The sequence below is a fragment of the Nannobrachium achirus genome (genome assembly GCF_963921795.1).
Source record: "Nannobrachium achirus genome assembly, chromosome: 8".
Classification (NCBI taxonomy): Eukaryota; Metazoa; Chordata; class Actinopteri; order Myctophiformes; family Myctophidae; genus Nannobrachium; species Nannobrachium achirus.
Genome location: NC_137817.1, coordinates 5,485,771 through 5,498,659, shown reverse-complemented (window position 1 = coordinate 5,498,659; position 12,889 = coordinate 5,485,771). Strand labels below are relative to the sequence as shown.

Below are 12,889 nucleotides of genomic sequence, written 5' to 3'. Positions count from 1 at the left end.
AAAGCCATACTTGAGTAAAGGTACAGATACTGTATTTTACCTGAAAGATATTTTTACTCCAGTTAAGTTTTAAAGCTATACTATGTAACTTTTTTAATAAAACAAATCTTAAAATTGCCCTAACTATTAAATCGCTAAAGTTTTAGAACACCCACTCCGTTAATTTCAGCCCCAAAAGCCTTTTCTTTATATGTTTTCTACTGAGCCAGTGTGGCCGTGACCGGGACTGCATTTCCCCGCAAAATTACGTAATCTGCATCATTCCGTATACGTGTCTCCCAGATCATACACTACCGGCCAATCACAGCGCGGATCATAAACTACCGGCCAATCACAGCGCGTCTTGCCGTCTTCTCAGGAAGTAGCTTGTCTCAACAGCAGTGTTTACACTGGTGAGGTGTCGTTAGTAGCATGTTACTCCCGAATGCCTGCTCGCAGAGGGACGTGAGACCCCTCTATGGATGCATCTCGGCGAGGCAAAGGCAGACGCGGTGGTCCGCGGCGGCTTCGGGTGAAAACGGCCGAAAAAAGCAGACGTGACCGCGTTTTAAAAAAAATAGCTGCAATACCGCAATACTGACCAGTAGTTGAGCAACTTCCAGAGTATAGCTTTAAGTCACCAATAAGAAGGTGTTCAGGTAGCTCACTTCATTTGTAGCTTGCATCCATGTGTAGCTATTTCTGAGTTTTGAGTGGCTGCTGTCCATTACACCAAATAAATAATTCTCCTTCAACGTCCATTAGCTAGTTTTTGGCCATCTTCCATCTCTTCATTCTCCATCCACTTAGTTAGGTTTTACACAGTACGATTCATTCGTCCTCAATTAAATGTCCACTATAGATGAATGGAACACATCATAAGAGCTTGTGCTCTTCTCAGCCGGAGGCTCAAAAACTAAAAACGAACATGTGAACACTTCATCTTGCCAGCCTGAGTCCAATACTTTTCTCAGTGTATATTTATATCATTTTCATTGCTGATTTGTCACCTTTACAACGAGAAACAGCTTGTAAGCATCGGGCATTCGAGGCATGAGCTACACAGCCAAACGTGTGGGTTGCGCTGACCAAACATTTGCCAACATTCGGTCCATTATATCCCCCCTTTAATTGTGCCAAATGGTATTGTGTTTGATATAATTGTTATCGTTGATTCGTCACCTTTACAATGAGGTACAGTTTGTAAGGATCTGGCATTCGTGGAATGAGAAACACAGCCAAACGTGTGGGTAGCGCTCCTCCAAAAATTGTCAAAATGGCCTGGCAGGCCTGCAATACTGTTCTTTTGGTCTTCACCTTTGTTACTTGGGGCATTGAATGATTGCACTCTCTCACAGTAATAAGGAAAAGAAAAAACAACGCATATTGGCAATTTTTACACTTTATTAATGTTAAGCTCAGTGTCAGGGAAGCCCAAAACGAGAGTAAATGCCAGCAGAACAGTATATTGCAAGCCATTTTTGCAAAATTCTGGTCGGCGCTACCCACACGTTTGGCTGTGTAGCTCATGCCTCAAATGCCCGATGCTTACAAGCTGTACTTCGTTGTAAAGGTGACAAATCAAAGATAAAAATAATATAAAACACAATACCATTTGGGTTTATTAAAGGGGAGATATAATCGACCAAAGTTAGATTTCCGAACTTTTTGTGGCAAGTTTACTTCCTATTTTCTCAAAAGCCAAAGCCTGTGCATTATAAAGGACTGGCACAGAAATTATCTTATCAAACATGAAAAGGCATACTGTAAATAAAATAAATAAAAGCAGGCCCTAATAAGTAACCATAATGGACATATGTCCATTGTTGTGGTCTATACCAGGGGTTCCCAAACGTTTTTGTCTCAGGGCACCCCATAAATATTCTTTTAATCCGAGGCACCCCTACATTATAATTTTCACTCCCAGCACCTTATATTTATAGCATATCGTCGTTGTCGGGTGGAAACCTTCTATGTCCAAAACCGTTCGTTTTGTATTTATCATCTATAAAATGTACTAAACTAGTGAAAACAGCAGATCTACAAGCACACAACACCTCGCATCGCAAGGCGTTGTGTGCTTGTAGATCGGCTGATTTCACTAGTTTTGTGCGACAGTCTTGTATGATGAAGCGGGGCTTTGCTTTACCAAAAGACGTACACATTTGAAACTTGGAGATACAAGGTTTCTGCCCGACAGTGATGATATTTTAGTGATTATGTTGCGAGGAAAACGTTGAGATAATAGCCATTTTGGTTATAACTGACTGAAAATAACTTTGTACTTTGTAAGTTTAAAATGATACTAAATATTTTTTTCAAGTGTCCAAATAAATTCCAAATATTATCAAATTATCTCGCGGCACCCCTGGACTGCCGTCACGGCACCCCCACTTTGAAAACCCCTGGTCAATAAATACTAACACGCAACAATGGACATATTATGTCAAATGTTTAACTACAAAAATGGTCTTGTGGCCCCCGACTTCCAAGTCATTTTAGCATTGTGCCCCCCTGCCTAATCTAGTTGAATACCCCTGCTGTAGTATGATAAAGTAGGGCGTTAATGTATCAAAATACAAGGTTTCTGCCGGACAGCAACAATATGATAATAAATTACACTCCAAGGGGTTAAAGCCAAAATAAATCCCAAGACTGAAATATTATTTTCAGACCAATGTCCCAATATGTGATTCTTTAAACATGGCGCGCGCAGCAGTGAGTGAACTGCCTTCAGTGAATGTGTGTGCGCCAATCCATGCTTCATATTATAGAAGTATATCTTCTGAAGTTCTGTTGTATTCTACCCGAGTCTGGCCAATGAAAATCCTCATATCTTGAAAGTTATAACTTGCTTTTTAGTTTGGAGATCACTTGACTAGCGTTTTGACAACTTTATCTCAGAAACAGCCCCCATGGAATCCTCAAGACTGAAACAAGTCCCCAGACTGAGAACTTCAACCCTGCATACCTGTTCAATAGCCTGGGCCTTGGCCCGCTCCTCTTCCTACCTGTTCAATAGCCTGTGCCTTGGCTCGCTCCTCTTCCTACCTGTTCAATAGCCTGGGCCTTGGCCCGCTCCTCTTCCTACCTGTTCAATAGCCTGGGCCTTGGCCCGCTCCTCTTCCTTCATACCTGCTCAATAGCCTGGGCCTTGGCCCGCTCCTCTTCCTTCATACCTGCTCAATAGCCTGGGCCTTGGCCCGCTCCTCTTCCTTCATACCTGCTCAATAGCCTGGGCCTTGGCCCGCTCCTCTTCCTTCATACCTGCTCAATAGCCTGGGCCTTGGCCCGCTCCTCTTCCTTCATACCTGCTCAATAGCCTGGGCCTTGGCCCGCTCCTCTTCCTTCATACCTGCTCAATAGCCTGGGCCTTGGCCCTCTCCTCTTCCTTCATACCTGCTCAATAGCCTGGGCCTTGGCCCGCTCCTCTTCCTACCTGTTCAATAGCCTGGGCCTTGGCCCGCTCCTCTTCCTACCTGTTCAATAGCCTGGGCCTTGGCCCGCTCCTCTTCCTACCTGTTCAATAGCCTGGGCCTTGGCTCGCTCCTCTTCCTACCTGTTCAATAGCCTGTGCCTTGGCTCGCTCCTCTTCCTACCTGTTCAATAGCCTGTGCCTTGGCTCGCTCCTCTTCCTACCTGTTCAATAGCCTGTGCCTTGGCTCGCTCCTCTTCCTACCTGTTCAATAGCCTGGGCCTTGGCCCGCTCCTCTTCCTTCATACCTGCTCAATAGCCTGGGCCTTGGCCCGCTCCTCTTCCTTCATACCTGCTCAATAGCCTGTGCCTTGGCCCGCTCCTCTTCCTTCATACCTGCTCAATAGCCTGGGCCTTGGCCCGCTCCTCTTCCTTCATACCTGCTCAATAGCCTGTGCCTTGGCCCGCTCCTCTTCCTTCATACCTGCTCAATAGCCTGGGCCTTGGCCCGCTCCTCTTCCTTCATACCTGCTCAATAGCCTGGGCCTTGGCCCGCTCCTCTTCCTTCATACCTGCTCAATAGCCTGGGCCTTGGCCCGCTCCTCTTCCTTCATACCTGCTCAATAGCCTGGGCCTTGGCCCGCTCCTCTTCCTTCATACCTGCTCAATAGCCTGGGCCTTGGCCCGCTCCTCTTCCTACCTGTTCAATAGCCTGGGCCTTGGCCCGCTCCTCTTCCTACCTGTTCAATAGCCTGGGCCTTGGCCCGCTCCTCTTCCTACCTGTTCAATAGCCTGGGCCTTGGCTCGCTCCTCTTCCTACCTGTTCAATAGCCTGTGCCTTGGCTCGCTCCTCTTCCTACCTGTTCAATAGCCTGTGCCTTGGCTCGCTCCTCTTCCTACCTGTTCAATAGCCTGGGCCTTGGCCCGCTCCTCTTCCTTCATACCTGCTCAATAGCCTGTGCCTTGGCTCGCTCCTCTTCCTACCTGTTCAATAGCCTGGGCCTTGGCCCGCTCCTCTTCCTACCTGTTCAATAGCCTGGGCCTTGGCCCGCTCCTCTTCCTACCTGTTCAATAGCCTGTGCCTTGGCTCGCTCCTCTTCCTACCTGTTCAATAGCCTGGGCCTTGGCCCGCTCCTCTTCCTACCTGTTCAATAGCCTGGGCCTTGGCCCGCTCCTCTTCCTACCTGTTCAATAGCCTGGGCCTTGGCTCGCTCCTCTTCCTACCTGTTCAATAGCCTGGGCCTTGGCCCGCTCCTCTTCCTACCTGTTCAATAGCCTGTGCCTTGGCTCGCTCCTCTTCCTACCTGTTCAATAGCCTGGGCCTTGGCCCGCTCCTCTTCCTACCTGCTCAATAGCCTGGGCCTTGGCCCGCTCCTCTTCCTTCAGCCGTTCTTTCTCAGCCCTCTTCTCTGTTGTGGACGTCGTCCTCATCGCCAAGAAGTCAAATGTCATCCAATCATCTCTCTACGAGACACAATGACCACAACGGCACGATCAATGACATCAACAAACGTGTTGACGGCGTGAAAACAAGTTTAAAGTCCTTCATTGAAGTGGCTAGTTCATAGTGGAAGTTAAACAAACTGGGATAACCCACGTGTATCGGCCAGCAGGACCTTCTTCATGGTACCCTGTCCTGAATGACCCCCTGAACAATGAACTAGCCACTTCAATAAAGGCTATTTACTTTTTTCCACCAGAAGAGTGCCTTAACCCATTTAGGCCTAAAATTAGTGGATGCTTTAACTATTAAAAGATAGCAGATATACAAGCTCACAGTGCGAGCTTGTAGATCTGCTATTTTTGAAAAAGTCGTGAAAATGTGTGCAAAATCTTTGAATATATGTTATTTTCAAAGCGAACGTTTGTAACTCAAATTTTGCTTCTGGGTAGTCCCTGGAACTAGATATTTTGAGATAGGGGTCCGTGGCCAAATACATTTCATTTTGGGGGTCCTTCACATGAAAAGGTTTTTGAACCACTGACATAGTAGTCTCTCAAGAACAGACTAACTGAGCTCCAGTTGAAGTGAAAAGGACCTTTTCTTTGACGATGGCTGGCCAGATTGCTGACATAGAAACATCGGTTTTTCAAAAGATCTTAGAAGGATTCAAAAGACACTTATAGAATCGGGTAAAAATTCTAATTTTCATGATTTTTTCAAAAATAGCAGATCTACAAGCTTGTATATCTGCTATTTTTCAATAGTTAAAGCATAACATAATGATACACTATAATGTGTACCTGTTCTAAATGGGTTAAAGTATTCTCTCAATCAATCAATGCAAAGCCCAGGTCCTACCTGGGCAGTGCGGTCAGGGCTGGGGTCTTCAGCAGGACTCTGGCAGGCTTTAGCAGCCTCTTGTTGTGGCTTAGCCTCCACCCACTGGTCCTCCGAGTCCTGACAGACAAACACAATGCAAATGGTAAAGTCATTTTTTCGACACCTCCGGTAGCTCCGTTGTCATTACAGCCTATGTCTATGGCTTGTTAGAAGTACCAATCCCAGAATTCAGTTTGAAAAAACAAAACCACGAAAAGTCACTCCACTTTGATCTTAGAGGGCCTTCGCAACATTACTGCCTGTATTTTTCGTCAATAAAGTATTCAATAAATCAATCATCAGACACTCGCGACTACACATAGGGTTTAGAGAAGTTTAGAGAACACATTTGTATGGTATGGTTATGGTGGAAAGATATACCAGTGAAAAGATTAATAGATTGATAAAAACATGTTGCTTAAATTGTTTTACATTTTGGGAAGGCTGCGTTTTTTACTTTTTTTACACCGGTAACACCTAGCCTCGTACCCGCCCTCTTCCGGAAATCCTACTGGATTACGGAAGTTGGTCGTTCACTAGGCTAGGGAACACCAGCATCATGATTACGTTTCGTGTTCACACACGACGAGCAAAACCTCGGCGAGCAACCCGATCTTGCGGCAGATCGCCGTTTTTGTCGGCGAGCGCCAAAAATGGTCGGCGACAGCATAAATCGTCTCAAAAAGTCGGGCAGTGTGTTCGAGCCATTATTTGATTTCTAATTAGAACATAATGCAGGGGTAATTAAGGTATAACTGTGTTTGTTTCTGCCTAATGAAAACATAGTATTCCTAATTCCAAAAACAATATTTCTTATTATGGCTTTATTCTGTTTTATTCTGTACTGTAAATTAGGGTAGGACCGTAGATGCTAGGTAGATCCCAAGATCCACAAGTTCCTAGATTGCACCAATTTTGTTTTAGAAAATTACATTCTTGCACAGAACAAAATATAGGTACTGTAGCTATGGTAGCTAAAAACATGAAAGTTCCCGCTGATCTCTCAGTAGTGGCGTTTCGATTTGCGCATAAATCTTTTAATAGAAACACTTCAAAATTAGAACAAACTTTCATTATTCGCAAAAACATATATGCACTTGGAGGAGGTGGATTTTGAAGCTCTAGCGAAAAAACTAAATGCGCAAAGGGAAATGGAAACACTAAGCGAATAGGTTTTTAATTAAAATGCATTGAACTCGCATGATATCGATTTGGCTGAAGGGAGCTCCTCAACTTGTTGGCGCCGTGTTCCCAACTGCTGTACCTTGCATCGGATGTTTATTTTACGGCGCTGTTGTGTGCAAGCCTCGTCCGTCACATCACCCAAGTAAATCCTGGCTAACACTTCGTCGTGCGTGCCAAAAGTGGACGATCTACAAGCTCACAGCACCTCGCATCCGCGCCGCGTTGTGAGCTTGCAGATCGGCCACCTTCCAGACGCAGAAACTTGCAGGTTGAGACGTCGATTCGGGGCGGACAAAAAGCTGTCGGTCACGTATCAGGTTCGGTCTGAAAAAAAATCAGCCGATCCCAGCTCTGTGCACTGTGTGTGCAGGCCCGCGGGAAGTAATTTACAGCAGGTCTCCCAAGAATCGCATTTCATCATCGCTTTTTCTTTTTTCGAATTTCTGACAATTGGCTTCCTATTTTCGAATAAGCTTTATGGAAACGCAGCTCGTGAGAAGCTGGTTCCGGTTCCCACCTCTGAGCTGTCGTCAGATCCATGTCCCGCCTCCGCCTTGCTCTTCTCCTTTTTGTCCTTCTTCTTCTTCTTCTCCTTCTTGGCCTTTTTAGATTTCTTCTCTTTCTTCTTCTTGCTCTTGACAGCGCCCTCCTGTGGTGCAACAGCAGACAACAAAAGTTCCAAACAGGTCAGCAATGTCTTTATATATCGTCATTGATTTGAGGAAACCTTGTATGTCTAAAACCATTCCTTTTTATCATTTAAAAAAAATTAACTAAACTAGTGAAAACAGCCGATCTACAAGCACACAACGCCTCGCGGTGCGAGGCGTTATGTGCTTGTAGATCTGCTGTTTTCACTACTTTTTGTGAAAAAAACGTACACATTTGAAACTTGGACATATAAGGTTTCTGCCCGACAGTGACAATATTTAGGTAATGCGTCATACAGTATCTGCCACGTGCAACTCCAAAGCCCACAAGCCAAACGGAAATGTAACGGTCAACGACAAAAAACACAATTAAATCGTTAATCGCAATTATTTAATGTAAAATGCCATAATGGTGAGAACCCTAATCAGAACTCTATGGCTGCAACTAACGATTAGTTTCATAATCGATTAATAGGTTGATTATTTATACAATTGATCGATTAATCAGATTGTGGCATTTAATTAGCTATTACCTTATACATTCGATTTGAATTTCTTGTAGACATGTTTTAACTAACAAAAAAATACATTAAAGATGAATAATTCATTCAAAAACACATCATTTATTACATTTTGCTCAGCTGCTGATTGGGTTCCTAATAAATACAAAAAATAAACACCTTTTTCTGACTGCATGCTGATTAAAGAATAGCTACGCATTTGTCAGGCTATAGGGTAACAGTATTCTTTTCAAATATTCAAATTCAAGTCATATTTTTTTTGTTCTCGACCCTATATTCCTTCACGGTATAAATACAAATTCCAGCGATTAGTTGCCCATTCGATTACGATTACTAGATAAGTTGGCAACTAATTGAATGATTGATTTTTGATAACGATTAATCGTTGCAGCCCTACAGACTAGAGCTCTTTTTTTACAGCCCGTAACCCGACCGTAACCCGTGACATGTTATCCCGAAATCCTTTTATTTCTGATGTTCCGAGAAACCTGTCCATTTAATCATTATTAAACCCCTCTTTCATGTACCGAGATGGCGAGATCCCTCATTCACAGCAGCCGTGCGGGGTGCGCTGTTAACTGATTGACAGGCAGACGAAGGCTGCCAAGGAATCTATTATTAAATCGAAACAAAAACCAGGGATAAAGGAATACTTTTAGGCTATTTTCTATCTACAGAGGTAAGTCATTTTCGGTTTGTTTGTCATGGTTTAACTTGTACTTTCTCATCAGCCTGACAGCAGGAGAAGCTATGCATCACGCACACGCATGCATTACGCACGCACCAAGCTCTTTTTTCCCCCGCTGTAAATCTGATCTTAGACCAGCATTATCATCTCACAGCTACACAGCCATTATTCATGTCGCTGCCTCGCGGCTAATAACTGACCTGAATCTGATCCTAGGACAGCCTAAACACCGCACAGGGCACAGGTTAAACACAACTCCTGTTCGTTTCTTATCCTGGTCATAGCGTAGCAGCGCACGCCAGCGCACGCCAGCGCACACATTGATTGATTGCTTTACAGTTTGCATAAAAAAGTACACACGTCACACACACACACACACAGTACAGGTCCTATCGGGTCCTCTCGGGTTATACACATGATGATAATACTAGGGATGTCACCGAATAATCGAATTTCGAATATTCGTTCGATTAATCAATATTCGATTTTAATATTTCATAATCGAAAATCGAAAAAATATTATTTTTTTTTTTTTATTTTTTTTATACTATTTTTTGGCTTAGTTAGTTAGTTTCAACCAAAATATAGAATATAGGCTAAAAATAGTATTAATGATAATAGTAAATGGCCATTGATTTATTATTCACACCAGCACCAACTGTAAACTGTGTAGACAGAGTGAAGGAGCACAGCAGAGTGGCAGCTGCCTGCTACACACTCCCCTCCCCCCCTGTCTCAGACACAGGTGTGATTGATTCAGGCTTGATTGTTTGGTACTTGGTGGCCATCATCAAAGAAAAGGGAAAACAGCGTCCTCTGTATTGTAAAGCATCACAGAATCTGTTCTTGAGAGATTAGGTGAACAGTACACTGGCACACTAAAAAGAAAGATGAAGAGTAGTAGTTAGGCTACCAATTACCTGAAGAGCCATGTTGTACATATGTAAATGTGCATTGAAATCCAGTAAAAAAAAAAAAAAAACAGAAGATTTTTTTTATTTTATTTTTTATAAAATAATAATAATAATTAATTATCGATTTTCGAATAATATTCGATTATTGCTATAGAATAATCGATTTTGATAAAGGTCCATTTTTGACATCCCTAGATAATACAGTCCCGTGTTCCGAGGTGTTCCGAGGGAAATGCGGCCGTTTCCGACCCGGCTCCGAGTGACTATGATAAAACACTGACTCTCTCGGGTGCTCGTGTAATTTGGGGGTCGGGGCCCCCGTGAAGAGCTCTACTACAGACCTCCTCTATCTGCTCCAGTCTCAGGTTGACGTCGGGGAGCATCCAGGTGTCCTCTCCTCTCAGCCTCTTCAGCTCCTTCCTCTGCTCCTCCTTCTCGTACTGCTGTTTAGCCTGCAAGGAGGAGAAACACTTTTATTGTCACTTCCATTTGAGCAGTGGTTCTCAACCTGTGTGGGGGTCCCCAATTTATTGTGGGGGTGGTCCCCAGATGATTAGCTTAATGTGCAACATTGTTTTCTCAGTCAACTGTAAACAAACCAACATACAGTTTAAAGCAGAAATAAGCAGTTTTCTGCTGACATAAGCAGGAATCATTTCATAGACAAGATTGTGTGCACATCTCAAGCCTATATTCAGGCCAGGTGCTGGACATCAAGGTATCAGATAATGGATGGAGAAGAACGCCTGCACACTGTTTTGCCTGATGAAGACGTAAAGTCGAAACGTTGCAGTTGCCTATAATAAAAGTACGTTTTTTGGAGCATATTATATAAACAGTGTGCGGGCGTTCTTCTCCATCCATTATAAGCAGGAATCATGCAATTGCTTATTTAAAAATGTGTATTCAGGCGGCTAACAATGCTTCCTAAATAAATGTTGTGTGTGTGTGTGCTGTGTGACACTTCCTGGGGCAACAATCTGCCTCCAAACCTATTATTTTTTATCTGTGAGAACTTCTGTCATTGGTCGATTAAACTGGGTGCCCATCAGAGCATGTGAGCAGAGCGGAGCGGGCCGTTTTTGACGTGAGCGAGCTACTTTTCAAATGGGTCTGAGCGGCTTTGGAGCGAGGATTTTCCTCCGCTCCTTGGAGCGCCGACCTCCTCCGCTCCTAGCCGTCCCTGTTGGGGCCGCGCACCGCATGTTTCCAACAAAACAGTGGCGTGTGCAGTCCATGGTAGTGCAGCTGCAGCCATGTCGCAGGAGGGAGAAAGCACAGCGGAGAGGAGAACCTTTATCAAGATTTCACTCAAGTTTAATGTATCTATATCATCCATACAAGTGGCTATGTTTATAATAAATAGCCTACCTTGTGTCAGTTAAGTTATAGGCCTATCACCAGCCAGTCAAAGGATACAATTTGAAATGCAAGTGAGACTGATGAAAAAAGCACACAACAAGTCGCCTCCTTCTCGAATGTGGTGATTAATCAATAACCAACTGGATTTACGATTGCCTGTCTTATTAAAAAATAAAATGCTTTAGATGGCGTCTTTTGTAACATTGTAGGCAGCTCTCCCTCAAAGGCTCAACAGCAGGCATTTGTGTTGGGAACACTTGTGACAAAGCAAAGGAGAAAGTGTTTCGGACATGGTAGCAAAATACTTTTTTTATGTTGGCTGCTGAGCGGAGCGTGGAGCGAGCGTGGAGCGACAAATGTGCAAATCAAGGTGAGCGGCGGAGCGGCGTGGAGCGGAGCGGCCCGGTGGCCGACCAGAGCAAAGAGCGAGCGGGACAAGAACCGTCTGGAGCGCGGATCGGCTTTTGTTCCCGCTCCACTTCGCTCACATGCTCTGGTGCCCATCCAAAATAACAGACCAATCAGGACCACCTCTTGTTCTTGTTCAGATTGGTTGACCTGTCTGTCAATCCTTTTAGCCCCGGTCGGCTGGTTCATGCACCAATGAGCTGCTAATGACAAAGCTTCTTACAGATAAAATAATAGTTTTGGAGGCAGACTGCGGCTCCTAGAAGTGCCAAAGAGACTAGTTTTTTAGGGAGCATTGTTAGCCGCCTGAATATAATAAATAAAAATAAAAATAAGCCAATCTGCTATTTTCACAATAGAATCGTGTTTTACAATATGTAATGCCTCAACTCTTAGTGCTTGTCAGGGTGGGGGGTCCCCAGTTAAAATATGATTATTTTGGGGGTCGCGGCCTGAAAAGGTTGAGAACCACTGCATTCGACAATTACATTTCTGTTTGGCTTTTAGGCTTTGAAGTTGCACATGCACATGGCAGATATGACACATACCCTAAATATACAAAGACAACACATTTACTGCCATTTAAATATGCCTTCAAAGGATCTCCCTGCCATAAATCTCCATAGACTTCCATGTAATTTATAGTGCACAGATCATGCACGCCCATGCACAGATCAGGCTGTTCACAGCTTTCAAACAAAAAAATCCGATTGGAAATCCGTTCAGGCATTCTTGAGAAAATAGCCATTATGTTTTACATGTTATGTAAGCAAAGATGGCTGCCCTGTTATGAAAGGTGGGGTTGTATGGGGGTGGAACATGCAAAATCGCGATTTAAATCATGTTTACTAGATTTAATTTAGTAAAAGTCGATTAAAGTCGCTTGGCAGGGAAGTCCATAGTGAGATAGTTGATCTGAAAGTCGTTTGGCACTGAGTGAGTTAAGACATATTTGACAACTTTATACTTAAATAAAAGAACATTGATAATGGAAATAGCAGATCTACAAGCTCACAACTATGACGATTATGAAAAATAATCGCGATTATGTCAAATAATTGCGATTAGACGATTATGTAAGAATTGTGACAGACCAAGGTCCGTTTGCCCTGCATGTAGGCTTGAAGGCAGCCAGTCATAATGATTCTTTCATGTTTCGATCGCTTGTTTTAATTTCAGCTCATTCAAGCCTTCTTTCCCCATGAGTCACATGAAAAGAACTTACGCAAATATTTAACTCTGCGTCGCCCACTGCATCCCACCTTTGATAATTGCATTTCATAGATCACATGACGTCTGCCTAAAGCATTACTGTTTACGTTAGTTCCTTATGTCAGATTAACCCATTTAGGCCTAAGCACATTATTACGCAATATTTTAAGCTTTAAATATTAAAAAATAGCAGATATACAAGCTCACAGCGCGGCACCGAGTGCCGCACGGT

General features: G+C 43.7%; 1 protein-coding gene across 1 annotated transcript in view; it reads right to left on the bottom strand.

Annotated features, from left to right (window-relative positions):
* cwf19l2 (CWF19 like cell cycle control factor 2) overlaps positions 1-12,889 on the bottom strand; it is a gene marked incomplete at its 5' end in the record, with an annotated part of 97,526 nt that overhangs the window by 76,023 nt on the left and 8,614 nt on the right. The window contains 4 exons of the mRNA XM_080731159.1: positions 4,739-4,858; positions 5,697-5,795; positions 7,420-7,551; positions 10,017-10,127. Coding sequence (XP_080587285.1) covers positions 4,739-4,858; positions 5,697-5,795; positions 7,420-7,551; positions 10,017-10,127 — 462 coding nt within the window. The remainder of the gene's footprint in view (positions 1-4,738; positions 4,859-5,696; positions 5,796-7,419; positions 7,552-10,016; positions 10,128-12,889) is intronic.